The following is a 14120-nucleotide window of genomic DNA, read 5'->3' on the forward strand; positions in this document are numbered from 1 at the left end:
CACAACACTATTCTCCTTCACTGAAAACAACACACACAACACCATTCTCCTCCACTGAAAACAACACACACACCATTCTCCTCCACTGAAAACAGCCAACATTATTTTCTTTTATAGAAAACATCACTGTCTCCCACTGAAAACAACATACATGCTTTTTCCAAAGATAAGATACTGATGACAGACGTCAACACACACCCTTCCCCTTCCCCCCACCATTGGACAGGGACACACACACACACACACACACACACACACACAGAGCAGTAGACTCACAATGTGTCACCCCAGCCAGGGTCTGGTAGAAGGTGGGGGTGTCCATGTCGTTGGAGAGGGACAGGGTGGAGGTCTCTGTCAACAACCACTGGCAGATGATGGTGGCATCCGGATGGTCCCGCACCCAGCTGTAGAACTGTTCGTACGTCACCTGGTCCGACTGCAACCACAAAACAGTTGCAACAGGCACTATATACCCAGCAAAGCGAGTTTTCATATTGTATTTTCTAAGACACAAGATACAAGAATACTTCCTTATCTCTGAAAAGAGAAACTGCTGACACGTTTGCTGATAAAAATGAGACATTCAAAACAATAAATGAATATATGCGGGTGCAACAGCCAAGTGGTGAAAGTGTTGGACTTTCAATCTGATGGTCCCGGGTCAACATATGTGCAGACCTGCTAGTGCCTGAACGCCCTTCATGTGTATATGCAAGCAGATCAAATACACGTCTACATACGTACAAAGAAGATCAAATACGTCCGTTAAAGATCCTGTAATCCACCTCAGTGTTTAGTGGATTATGGAAACAAGGACATTCCCAACATGCATGGCTGACTATATGGCGGGGTAAATAAAGAAAATGATCATACATGTAAAAAATGTTACATGTCTGTGTGACTCTGTGTGACTGAAGCCCTTTTGAATGACACAGGAAATTAATGATGAGCGCCTGATGGCAGATGTCAGTTGGCTCTACCCAGGTAGGTAACCTGTTGTGCGAATGAATCTGTGTTTGTAAAGCTCTGACCTAAGATAGGCGCTATAAAAGTATCCACATCATCATTTGATAAGAACATGTGTCAGGCATGTGTCAGAACTACTATGTTTCTCACAATACTGACTACAACACTTACACAACTTAGCCAGCCCACTTTTTGGCATCCAGTCACACACACTTTTACCACCATTTCAAGAACGCTTCAACTCTTCTTACACAGCCCACAATACCAGCACATCAGACCAAATGCAATAACAAACTGAAAAAAACACCTCTAAAATGAACACAGGACAGACCTCTATCATGCATCTTAAACTGCAGCACATAAGTGTAAGCAAACAAACCATACTGGTAAAATGTTACCTTTTAATAATTTTTATTATAAGCAAACAATTTTGAATTATACAGGTTAAAAAGCACCCATGCACATGATGACAGACATGTCTTCTCTCACCAAAAGACTGATCCTCTCTGATGTTTCTCTCTCTCTCTCTTCTCTCTCTCTGCGTGCGTGCATGTGTCTGTGTGTGTGTCTGTGTGTCTTGTGTATGTCTGTTGTGTGTGTGTGTGTGTGTGTGTGTGTGTGTTTGTGTGTGCGTGTATGTGTGTGTGTGTGCCTGTGTGTGTCTGTGTGTGTTTGTGTGTGTTTGTGTATCTGTGGGTGTGTGTGTGCAGTGAGAGACGGAGAGGGGTAGGATATGGCAGTCAGATGGTGTGCAGGTGTGTAGCTACGTATGCGAGTTTATCATTTACAACCTGGGTAGAGTAAGTGACGAGTGTGAGTTTGTTTGTGTAGATGGAGATATAAGATTAGTGTTTCTTTATTCTTTCATTATACATATCACCTCTGTTGCTATGTTTTTGCATTTCTTCTGTATTTGTTGAGCCTGGATATATTTTTCTGGAAAACTGCACTTTATAAGAATCATCCATTCTTACTTTACCATCATTTTTGTCATCGTCATACAACCGACCCAGTTTATGATTATACCACTCCTTCCTACTCCCTCTACTCCCCGTCTCCTCACAGACCAGTCACTCACCTCCCTGAAGAGGTCACAGAGAGCAGGAGAGACGTGACCCTCCGACTCCAGTACCTTGCGGTCCATCTCATCCTTTTGAACATAGCTGTAGGTCTCGTCTGCATACATCCCAAATATCACTGAAAGAAAACAACACAAAAAAATATTCCAAGGGCGTTTTTAGACAGCCATAGAACAGTACACACACACACATGCATGAGCATATTTTACATGTGAGTGCACACAATGCGTACACACACACTATGGATTCTGATAGCACATCATGAAAAATGGAAGGGATGCACTGCATATTCATCAAGTGGGCCCTTGGGACACTGTAAATAATTCTAGAACAAACACACAGAAAGAGTGAACGTCCTGAATCAGAGTTTCAGCCTCATGCTAGGAACCATAATCATTCACTACAAAGCTGGTGTCTTCCTTGGCCACTTCTTGGACCAGAAACATGGACCAGGACAACTATGACCAAGAGGGTATGCCTGCCTTTGAGATTTCAAAAATCTTTGTGTGCAGCAATGCAGATTTGATTAGACAGTGCATTATGGCACCCCCTAGAATTATGGTGTATCCATGGGACCCACAATATCTTTTTTTTTTTTTAATTTATGAGGCCCACACTGTACACACTTACACAACCACACACATACAGTGAGAGATTCAAGATTCAAGATTCAAAAACTTTATTACTCAAGGAACAACACAAAAAAATATTCCAAGGGCGTTTTTAGACAGCCATATAACAGTACACACACACACATGCATGAGCATATTTTACATGTGAGTGCACACAATGCGTACACACACACTATGGATTCTGATAGCACATCATGAAAAATGGAAGGGATGCACTGCATATTCATCAAGTGGGCCCTTGGGACACTGTAAATAATTCTAGAACAAACACACAGAAAGAGTGAACGTTCTGAATCAGAGTTTCAGCCTCATGCTAGGAACCATAATCATTCACTACAAAGCTGGTGTCTTCCTTGGCCACTTCTTGGACCAGAAACATGGACCAGGACAACTATGACCAAGAGGGTATGCCTGCCTTTGAGATTTCAAAAATCTTTGTGTGCAGCAATGCAGATTTGATTAGACAGTGCATTATGGCACCCCCTAGAATTATGGTGTATCCATGGGACCCACAATATCTTTTTTTTTTTTTAATTTATGAGGCCCACACTGTACACACTTACACAACCACACACATACAGTGAGAGATTCAAGATTCAAGATTCAAAAACTTTATTACTCAAGGAACAACACAAAAAAATATTCCAAGGGCGTTTTTAGACAGCCATATAACAGTACACACACACACATGCATGAGCATATTTTACATGTGAGTGCACACAATGCGTACACACACACTATGGATTCTGATAGCACATCATGAAAAATGGAAGGGATGCACTGCATATTCATCAAGTGGGCCCTTGGGACACTGTAAATAATTCTAGAACAAACACACAGAAAGAGTGAACGTTCTGAATCAGAGTTTCAGCCTCATGCTGAGAGAGAGATGGGGACCACAACATCACACACACACACACACACACACACACACACAACACAACACTCTCTTATTTGGATGTGTATAAATGTAAACAAATAAAAACATGTGGTATCTTATTACAGACATTCATTCATTTGCTCAAGGCCTGGCTAAGCGCGTTGGGTTACGCTGATGGTCAGGCATCTGCTTGGCAGGTGTGGTGTAGCGTATATGGATTTGTCCAAACGCAGTGACATCTCCTTGAGCTACTGAAACTGAAACTCATTCATTTGGCTAGCAACCCAGCCAACTACAGAGGCCATACCTAAGCTGTGACACGTTTAAAACCAGAACCATGTATAATACACACACACACACACACACACACACATACATACATATATATATATATATATATATATATATATATATATATATATATATGTGTGTGTGTGTGTGCATGCATATCATATATATATATATATATATATATATATATATTTTTTTTTTTTTTTTATATTAAAAAATAAAATGCATCTGATAATATAAAACCAACTATCCCTCCCAGACGAACCCATAAATCTGATTTATCAACAACCAGCTGTGTATACACTACAGATTTATTTCTATTCTAAGAACACATGTTCCACAAGCTGCACACACACACAAACACACACACACACACACACACACACACTAATACACAATCAACACAACCACACACAACTACACGCTTAAACACCCACACTCACACACGCACTCACACACAAACTCACACTCACTCAACACAACCACACACACACACACACAACTGCATGCTTAAACACACACACACACTCACACTCAGTACAACCACACACAACACACCTACACACACACCACAGAGGCCTGCAAATCTGGCCTCACCCTTCCTGCCCCGGCCCAAGCTGCAGAACAAGCACAAACACACTCACACTTGATCTTCTCCTCTCTGGTTCCCTTGGTCAGCACCACCAGCCCACAGAGGAGGTCCTTGAACGACACCCCTTTGGTGCTGCCCCCAAACCCTTTGAACATCAGCTGCAAACAGCACACACCAACCACTGCTCTTCACTGTTCTCCATAGTCATATATCACTGTATTATGTATATATAGCTATATAGCTTTTAGCAATATATATATATATATATATATATATATATATATATATAACCCATGATTGCTGCTGACAAATGTGCTTGTCAGTGAAGGGCTATGTCATCTCACTAAGAGGAGACAGAGATTTTATCGCTTTTGTTTGGGAAAATCAAAAGCTAGTCAAAGTCTACTATTTGCATTTCAAATTCATGCCATGATGACCCTCATTTCAACAAAGGATACAGCAGTCAAGAGGCTAAAGATTAAATTCTGCCAAAATAATGTGCGTTCAATAAGTGTGCAGAAAAAGGTTTTTTGTTTGAAAATTCATGTAATTGTTTAGCTAGTCTTTTTCAAAATTTATGAACTGGAAATATTAATGGCAACAGCTTTTCTGGTACTGTTTTTAATCTGGACAGTGCGAATGTAAAAAGAACAGCAGTTAAAGAGGCAGAGAAAGCATTGCAATAGATATGTTTGTACTTCTATAAATGTATGAATGTATACGTGTATACATGTATGCATGTATAGTAAGTGCATCCACAATGTATACATTTACATAGCATCACTAACTGTGTATTCTGAGCAAAAACACAAAAACTTTTAAAAAAATAAAACGACGTAACAAAACTATATATACCAAAAAAACAACAACAACAATCACACAATTTATGTATGCTTGTATAGACATATACATATATATATATATATATATATATATATATATACACACACATACATACATATATATATATATATATATATATATATATATTATCACAAACAAACATATTCAAACTAACAAAACAAAGAAATTTGTACACAGGGGAAAATCAGGAGGGCGGACCATACCTGGGCCAGTTTGGGAGGCACCCCATCCAGCAGGACCTCCCGACTGAACAGAGTCTCTGTCATACATCCGTTCATGGTGGACGACCTTTTGAAGGCCTCCTTCAGGCGCTTCAGCTCCGCCTCTGAGACTGCACAGCAACATAGAAAGTCATACACACAAAGTGACACACACACACACACATACCCAGTGACACACACACACACCCAGTGACACACACACACACACAGTGACACACACACACAAAGAGTCACACACACACACACACACACACACACACGGAGTGGAGTGATGGCCTAGAGGTAACGCGTCCGCCTAGGAAGCGAAAGAATCTGACCGCGCTGGTTCGAATCACAGCTCAGCCCCCAATATTTTCTCCCCCTCCACTAGACCTTGAGTGGTGGTCTGGACGCTAGTCATTCGGATGAGACGATAAACCCAGGTCCCGTGTGCAGCATGCACTTAGCGCACGTAAAAGAATCCACGGCAACAAAAGGGTTGTTCCTGGCAAAATTCTGTAGAAAAATCCACTTTGACAGGAAAAACAAATAAAACTGCACGTAAAAAAAAAATAAATAAATTAAAAAAAAGGGGTGGCGCTGTAGTGTAGCGACGCGCTCTCCCTGGGGAGAGCAGCCCCAATTTCACACAGAGAAATATGTAGTGATAAAAAGAAATACAAATACAAAACACACACACACACACACACACACACACACACACACACACATGGAAACTACTGTAAGTTAGTATAATCAAGGTCTGTCTCACAGAATATCCAGGAATGCACACAAAGATTTAAATCAACAAAAAAAATTTTCGGTTTGGGGTGGTGGGTTTTCACTGCACAATCATCTACCTCTCTCTCTCTCTCTCTCTCTCTCTCTCTCTCTCACACACACACACACACACACACACACACACAATCTTAATGCCAACTTGGCCAAAGTCTACAAATTACATGTTGCAACTTTTTTTAAACAGACTAATCATCTTTAGAGAGTGATAGCTAACTCAGAGAGAAATGATACTGATAGCACAAAACAAAAGAGGAAAGAGTCATCAGATTAGAGATAATGTTCATTATAACTTCATGCGTTCACTTCATCACACCACACCTGTGTCCCAATTTCTCATCTGGTTTGGTTTCTAGTTTATTCTTCAAAACATAATATTCACAAGGAGAGAAGAAATCATTTCCATGATGGTCAGACTGAAAGTTTCCTCATTGTCAAGTCCAATAAAAATTATCCTGGCAGTGGTATGCAATTCCAAATTCAGTTTTCAAAATTCCAAACACTCAATCAGTCCCACTCAGGGCCACTGCATAATCAGATAATGATAACAATTTGAAACTGGGGTACGTTTGCACACCAATAACACACCAGCATGCACGCACACACAAACAGCACAATGGTTATGTTGCACACATCAGCAAAATAACAAAAACAACACACAACCCACAAACACACATGCTTGCACACACTATTTCATTTACTCAGTCCCTCCCTCAGAAACACATACGTACACGCTTAGCTGCCAGATAATTATGCAGACGAGGTATGATTCAAGAGTAACAGTGTATTGTTTAAAATTAAAAAAAAGATTAAAACTGCTGACTGGAATTCTTTTTCATGTTTGTTTATTGGTTGGTTTGTTTTTGTTGTTGTTTTTAACAAACTGGGTATTTGAAATTAACTAAATGAAAGCTAAATTGGTGAAAGTGTGCTGTTTATTCACTGAAGAAGTTGAGCACTACATTTTTACATAGACTAATTCATTAAAAGTAATACTATCATCATCATAATAATTATATATATAATTCATATATATATATATATATTATATTATATGACCAGTTTTTTTCTGTGAAGTGCAAGAGCAATATATAAATAAATATATATATATCACAATACCAATAATTAAAGACTTGCAGTTGCAGCAATAGTATTCTATGTTAAGCGTACAGATCCATTCTTTTTATAAGAAAATTTACTAATGGATTACAAAGAGAATGTTCCACAGAACTCTAGGTGGTAGTGGTACTATCTGGAAAAGCATCAGAGTTACTTGATTTAAGATGCACAATATTGATATAGATATTGATAAAGATATTGTGTCATGGCTAGTCACAGTTGTATGGAAGATTACTTGAGTCTAAAGGTCTACAAGTACAAACTGTCTCTGAGAAGATATATACAATTTCTTTGGTTAATGAAATTAGGAAATAAGCGCAAAATTAATCTTCATGTTTTCAATACTTTAGTCTTATAAGTTATATAGATTTATATGTTTTCAATATACATTACCTTACTTTCAACAGATCTGTCTACATGTGATGCTATTTAGAAGTATATCAACTATTCAAGTTCAACATCAAATTTTATGACAATGTGAGTAACTTCAAAATTTTAACTGAGATTCATCTATGTGTAGTTTGGGTTAAAGCTGAATATATATATATATATATATATATATATATATATATATATATATATATATATATATATATATATTCTAAATAGCATCACATCTAGACTGATCTGTTGAAAGTAAGATAATAAAATAAAAGAGCACTCATTATAACTCAACATTTAACTCTCTCCATACGAACGGCGAAAGAGACGACGTTAACAGCGTTTCACCCTAGTTACCATCATCAAAATATTGCAAGCGGAAGGCTCTTATACTGAAGAGGTGAATGTTGACAAAGAACACCACAATTCTGACTACGGAAGCTAAAGGTTGGGTCATTCAGACACCCACTGGACATCCGAGGGGTCTGTGTAGAGGAGAAGAGAGGACTGGTCGTACTGAGTGAGTTAAAAATTATTCATCTTTGACCTTGATGCAGATGGTTTCAAATGCCAACAATTACAAACATCATATCAAATAGTTTAACATTTTCATTTAACAGAAATGTTTATAAAATATAAGGGCACAGAAGAAGCAGTGATGATAGCAGTACTACTTCTACAGTGTTAGTATTTTTCTGTAACAGTGAAAACACTAAACACTGTATTTATTCAAACATAATACTAATTACAGTAATACTAATAGTAAGTAAGTAATGGGCCTTTCTGCTTTCTGAGTAATGACTACACTATGTACATATTATGAGTGTGCATTTTTCAACGACAGTTTTGGGACTGTTTCAATGTTTGCTCACATTCGTTTATAAACAATGGAAACATGTATTTATTTAACACAAACACAAGATATTCATAACCATATATCTATTTTTTAAACAACTTAATAATAATCATATAACTGATTCAAAACACCAGAGAAACTCTGACATATTCATTCTGTAGTGTGTGAGAAGATTCTGAAAGACTTTTCTGAGCTTCAGTTAGTACTGAGTGCATAATGTTTTAAATCCCCATCAGGGGCCCATGTAAACTATTCAGATTTTATCAATTAATTTAACCCTACTCCCCAGTACTGTTTTCCACTCTTCCCCCGAGTCCTAACAGCATTTGGGCAAATAAATCCATTCCCTTAAAGCTGTTTGTAAAATGACTAGAATGCATTAAACAGCTACGGAAGGGAATTAACAGGAACAGACCTTACTTCCTCAAAAGAAGACAGTTTCATTGACGAGTTTGCTGCCGTAAAGAAATTTCATCTCCGTCGCTTTCCTAACAATGAGCAGATGAATCAACTGTCAATCATTTGTTGTTTTTGTGCTGCAATAGTCACTCATAATTTCATCAAGCACTTACTGGGCAGTACGGTTTTGACATTTTGTCATAGGAATGCAGAAAACAGGGAAAAAAAAACACACCAAAACCCAACCATACTATTTGTTCAAACTAGTCAGTGAAACTGTGTTCCTTTGAGGAAGTAAGGTCTGTTCCTGTTAATTCCTGTTAAGTTTCAAATAATATAATTATAAATATGAATGAATAATATCTGTGACAGTATGAGATTTAAAACCTTAACTTTGAAAAACAAGAGATAAAATTTGTACCTTTTTATTCTTATTTTAATGTACAAATAAAAGATTGCATCCTTTTTCTTGAAACTTTAGCAGTTTATCTCAAAATCATATTTCAATCTTCTTCTTCTGCATTTGTGGGCTGCAGCTCCCACGTTAACTAGTATGTACTCAAGTGGGCCTTGACGTGTATGACCATTTTTACTCTGCCATGTAGGCAGCCATACTCCACTTTCGGGGGTATATTTCAATCATTATGTGAAGTTTGATTACTATTGGTAAAGCAATTGTTATAAATTTGTGACTGAAGTGAAGCACCCCTTCCCATTCATGTAGAGGGGTCAAAACATGCCAGGCTGGGAAGGCTGCACAGACACTGAGACAGGAGACTGTAAAGGGCTGATAGGGATAATACTAATTATTTTGTTCCTTGTACCCTGACACTGGCACTTTAACAGTTCAAGTATGCAACATGAATTAACTGCACACCTAACTAGCTCTGTGCTGTGTTTCCCGAACTGTGCTTCCTGCTCAATACCAGTTATGAACAAAGTGACTTGTGCAATATACAACATGAACATGCATTGCACAATACAGCACATAGTATACATGTAGAGATCATTCATCACATAACACAGCATGGGCCTATTGAAATAAAATATATAATCATAATATATTTGTTGAATAATCTCCAATTTTGCGTTATTGTAACTAATACAAAAGATGACTATGAGTATGACTATATGCTGAAAAATAATAATTTGAACAAGTTACAGTGGGACCTTGAGCGTCAGCTGGCAACAGTCATTCTTATGCTCTGAACCTCATGAGTTGCAGAATATTACAAACACGGTGACAAAACAAGAACTGTTGACATCAAATACACGAAGAAATTATAAGACAATTACGACGTGCTTATGAACGATGAGAATCTAACATTTCTCGTGTTAACCAAGTTAGGCAATCTCGGTTGATGATCTGGCCAAAACCAGGTCATGTTTGGTGTGAGGGAAAATAAGAAAACACGACGAAAATGTCATCCTTAACACTATTCAAAACGACATGCATAAGTAACTGCTTATGTTAAGACAATGCAATCGTAGTTTCTTTCTACGGGTTCTTCTATCGAAACCCCGTAATTAACAATCCTCGCCTGCCTCTAGTCTGTGACAGTCCCGTTACACTGGCAAATTAGGAATCACTCAGCTCCAGTGCTTGCTACAAAAAAAGACAAACAATCAAAATATTTCAATTACCTCTTCTTGTTGCATCCTCATATGAGATGAATGCAAGTTTGGAATCTTTTCCTCCCATTTTTAGTTGTTTTTTACACTGACGCACTCGATTCGACGCCTTTTACGATGGGCAACACAACTGTTGTGTTTCCGTGTCGGCCATATTTAATCACGCGACAGTTAATCAACTCACTCGAGATCTTACGGTAATAAGTGGCCTCCCTTCGAAAGACTCGCGTCGTCTGCAAGATCTTCTTCGCACCACTCCCGCTGTTAAGTCAATTGTTTTGACCGATAATTGCGATCAGCGTTCGTAATTTTGTCTGTGATTTTTTTCCTCTCCATTGTTGCTGATATGTTTTCTTGTTGTTTTTTAAAAACACGGATGATGAAAGTTTTCAAGCACGTTTTATATAATGGTAAGCACTGGCCGCCGAGCCATCAGTCACGGAAACCGTCATCTTTTATCTTCTCGTCCAGCTTGTCAACGACGAACATGACTCCCTGGAAAAAACATTCTGCGCAGCTGGTTTTGCTACGAAAATCAGAAAGCTGGCGGGCTTTTTTCCCAAGTCTTTCTAGTTTCCCAGTGGGCTCATATACATCACGCCATGTACTAGCTGGTACCCTACACAACCCGGAACATCTGGTATCGGGCTTGTCTGGTCAAATTCTCAGTTTGTCTCGTCCACAGTGGGCTGTCAGTAAGGTCGCCGCGAAGAGGCCACACTCCAGAAGAGACCCTGCACTATACATATATATAATTGTGTGTGTGTGTGTGTGTGAGTGTGTGTATGTGAGTGAGTGTGTGTATGTGTGTGTGTGTCACTGAGCGTGGCGGCCGTGTGTGCCAGTGTGTGTGTGTGGTGCACAATAGGGTAATTTGCACATTACCGGTAATGCGCAACAGTTCTACCCATTACCGGTGACTTGGTGGGCAACTGAAGTTGTTTGCGCATTGCTGGTAATGGGCAACTGAACATCACTGCATGATTTTGCGCATTATCGGCAAGACTGAGTCCAACATGACATTGCATACGGCCGGCCGTACTTTAGTGGGCACGCATGATCATGACTAGATAGTCTCTGATAACGAAGTCACGGCTGACGGCAAAACTTTCAGATTCTTTGACTGAGCATGGCCTTGAGCTCGGATCGGCAACACGATCTCAGTGATCGGCAACTGATACGTTACCGTTTGCGGCATTTGGCATCAAAGATGACCCTTCGCCACGACTAAGGAAAAGAGGCGGCAATTGTTTGAGTTAATACTGAAAATGAAAATTATATGGTCATCCTCTGAACACTGACACTGACAACTGCTGATAAGACTTTCACCGGCTGAGTCGCAGTCGTGTTGCAGTTGTTGGCGTGGGTCGGTGCATAGCCAACACGGCACAGCCAACACGACTGATCAGTCGAGTATGAAATCGCCATATAGCGCAACAATTCAAGAACAATGATCATCGTTAGTCTTTGCTTCACTAAAAAGAAGATACTGAATTGAACGTGACATTTTTGTATCAGTCGTCTCAGTTGTATTTGAACACACACACACACACACACACACACACACACACACACACACACACACACACACACCCCCCCGACACACACGTCAGTCACTGATCTTTTCCGTCTCATCTCTGCCGCCAGTTGATCGAAGCACTCCCAACCAAACTCAGTGATGTCGAGTCATGCATTTTGGAGGCGACAATCACTGGGTCATGGGAAAAGTGAAGGGTCAATATGCCGCCGACCAGTGAATTAGTGAATTACACCGTGCTGCGAGGGTCTTACACACACAAAAAGACCTGTTTCTGTCATTCAGTGCGCTCTCTCTCTCTCTCTCTCTCTCTCTCTCTCTCTCTCTCTCTCTCTTTCTGTGTGTGTGTGTGTGTGTGTGGTGTGTGTGTGTGTGTGTGTGGTGTGTGTGTGTGTGTGTGTGTGTGTGTGTGTGTGTGTGTGTGTGTGAAAGAGAGAGACCCTGAGGCCTGTTTCCGAGTCTGTCATTCAGTGTTCTCTCTCTCTCTCTTTCTCTGTGTGTGTGTGTGTGTGTGTGTGTCTGTGTGTGTGTGTGTGTGTGTGTGTGTGTGTGTGTGTGTGTCTGTGTGTGTGTGTGTGTGTGTGTGTGTGTGTGCGTGTAGACCCTGAGGCCTGTTTCCGAGTCTGTCATTCAGTGCTGTGTGTGTGTGTGTGTGTGTGTGTGTGTGTGTGTGTGTGTGTGTGTGTGTGTGTGTGTAGACCCTGAGGCCTGTTTCCGAGTCTGTCATTCAATGCTCTCTCTCTCTCTCTCTCTCTCTCTCTCTCTCTCTCTCTCTCTCTCTCTCTCTCTCTCTCTCTCTCTCTCTCTCTCTCTCGTAAACCTCTCGTTTTAAAGCTCGAGGTAAACAAGAACTCAATTGAACAAGTTTGTGAGCACCGCGTTCTTGGGGTAATTATTGATAAAGAACTGAACTGGCAAGCTCATATCAACCATGTATGCAAACAATTAGCCCGCAATTTGTTCTTACTCAATAAACTTAGATATTACGTCGATACTCAAACCAGAAAATTATTCTTCGGGGCACACTGTCTCTCTCATGTCAATTATGCATCTACAGTCTGGAGCAATGCCAGTCACAACCAGCTAAAAAAAAAGTTAACTCATTGCATAGACGAGCAGCTAAACTTATTTTACCAGACCACTCCCTATCAACAGATGAAAAATTAACAAAACTGGAAATATTACCACTATACAAGCAATTCGACTACAATAAAATGGTCCTCATGTTCAAAGTACACAAAAACATGTCACCACCATACCTCAGTGACCTTGTTCAACGGGCATCAGAGCGTTACGATTCAGATAATTCTATTCTGCCTCGTGTGCGCATCGATTTGTACAAATCTAGCTTTGCATTTTTTGGACCATCTGCTTGGAACTTTCTTCCTTCGTTCATTAAGACGTGCGATTCATTACCTTCCTTCAAATCAAGCATACGAAAACTTCTGCTCCACAAACAATAGGCCAACAAAGCTTGCTTTTTTTTTTGCTTTTTTTTTTTCTTTTTCTTTTTTTTTTAATAACCAGCTAAAAAAGACAAAAATCATGCTTTTTCCGTGAAGTTTGTATCCATACCTACATGCAGTGAATTTATTTTATTTCTACCTTTGTGCTTTAATGTTTTTACTTGTTCGCCTGTAAATTGGATGTTATTACTTGTAACATCTGCATCAGCAAATTAATCACTTTTGTATATATTATGTGCAATGGTAAAGTTGTGCTTCTCTGTTTTCTTTATGTCCGCTATATGTTTCTCACTTCGGTCATGTCTCTGTATGTGCATAAGTATATATATATATATATATATATATATATATATATATATATATATGTGTGTGTGTGTGTGTGTGTGTGTGTGTGTGTGTGTGTGTGTTGGGTGGAGAGAGTGTGTGAT

At 39.4% G+C, this 14120-nt stretch overlaps 1 protein-coding gene across 2 annotated transcripts in view; it reads right to left on the reverse strand.

The window, feature by feature from the left end:
- Nucleotides 1–10839, reverse strand: part of LOC143288121 (ubiquitin carboxyl-terminal hydrolase 32-like) — a 47817-nt gene extending 36978 nt beyond the window's left edge. For both annotated transcript variants that reach the window (XM_076596409.1, XM_076596408.1), the window contains exons 1-5: nt 10702–10839; nt 5508–5635; nt 4493–4598; nt 2045–2163; nt 277–436 (exon numbers count right to left, since the gene is read on the reverse strand). In XM_076596409.1, coding sequence (XP_076452524.1) covers nt 277–436; nt 2045–2163; nt 4493–4598; nt 5508–5635; nt 10702–10759 — 571 coding nt within the window. In that variant the 5' untranslated portion in view covers nt 10760–10839. The remainder of the gene's footprint in view (nt 1–276; nt 437–2044; nt 2164–4492; nt 4599–5507; nt 5636–10701) is intronic.
- Nucleotides 10840–14120: the final 3281 nt, after the last annotated feature.

This window comes from Babylonia areolata, chromosome 12, assembly GCF_041734735.1.
Source record: "Babylonia areolata isolate BAREFJ2019XMU chromosome 12, ASM4173473v1, whole genome shotgun sequence".
NCBI classification, from domain to species: Eukaryota; Metazoa; Mollusca; class Gastropoda; order Neogastropoda; family Buccinidae; genus Babylonia; species Babylonia areolata.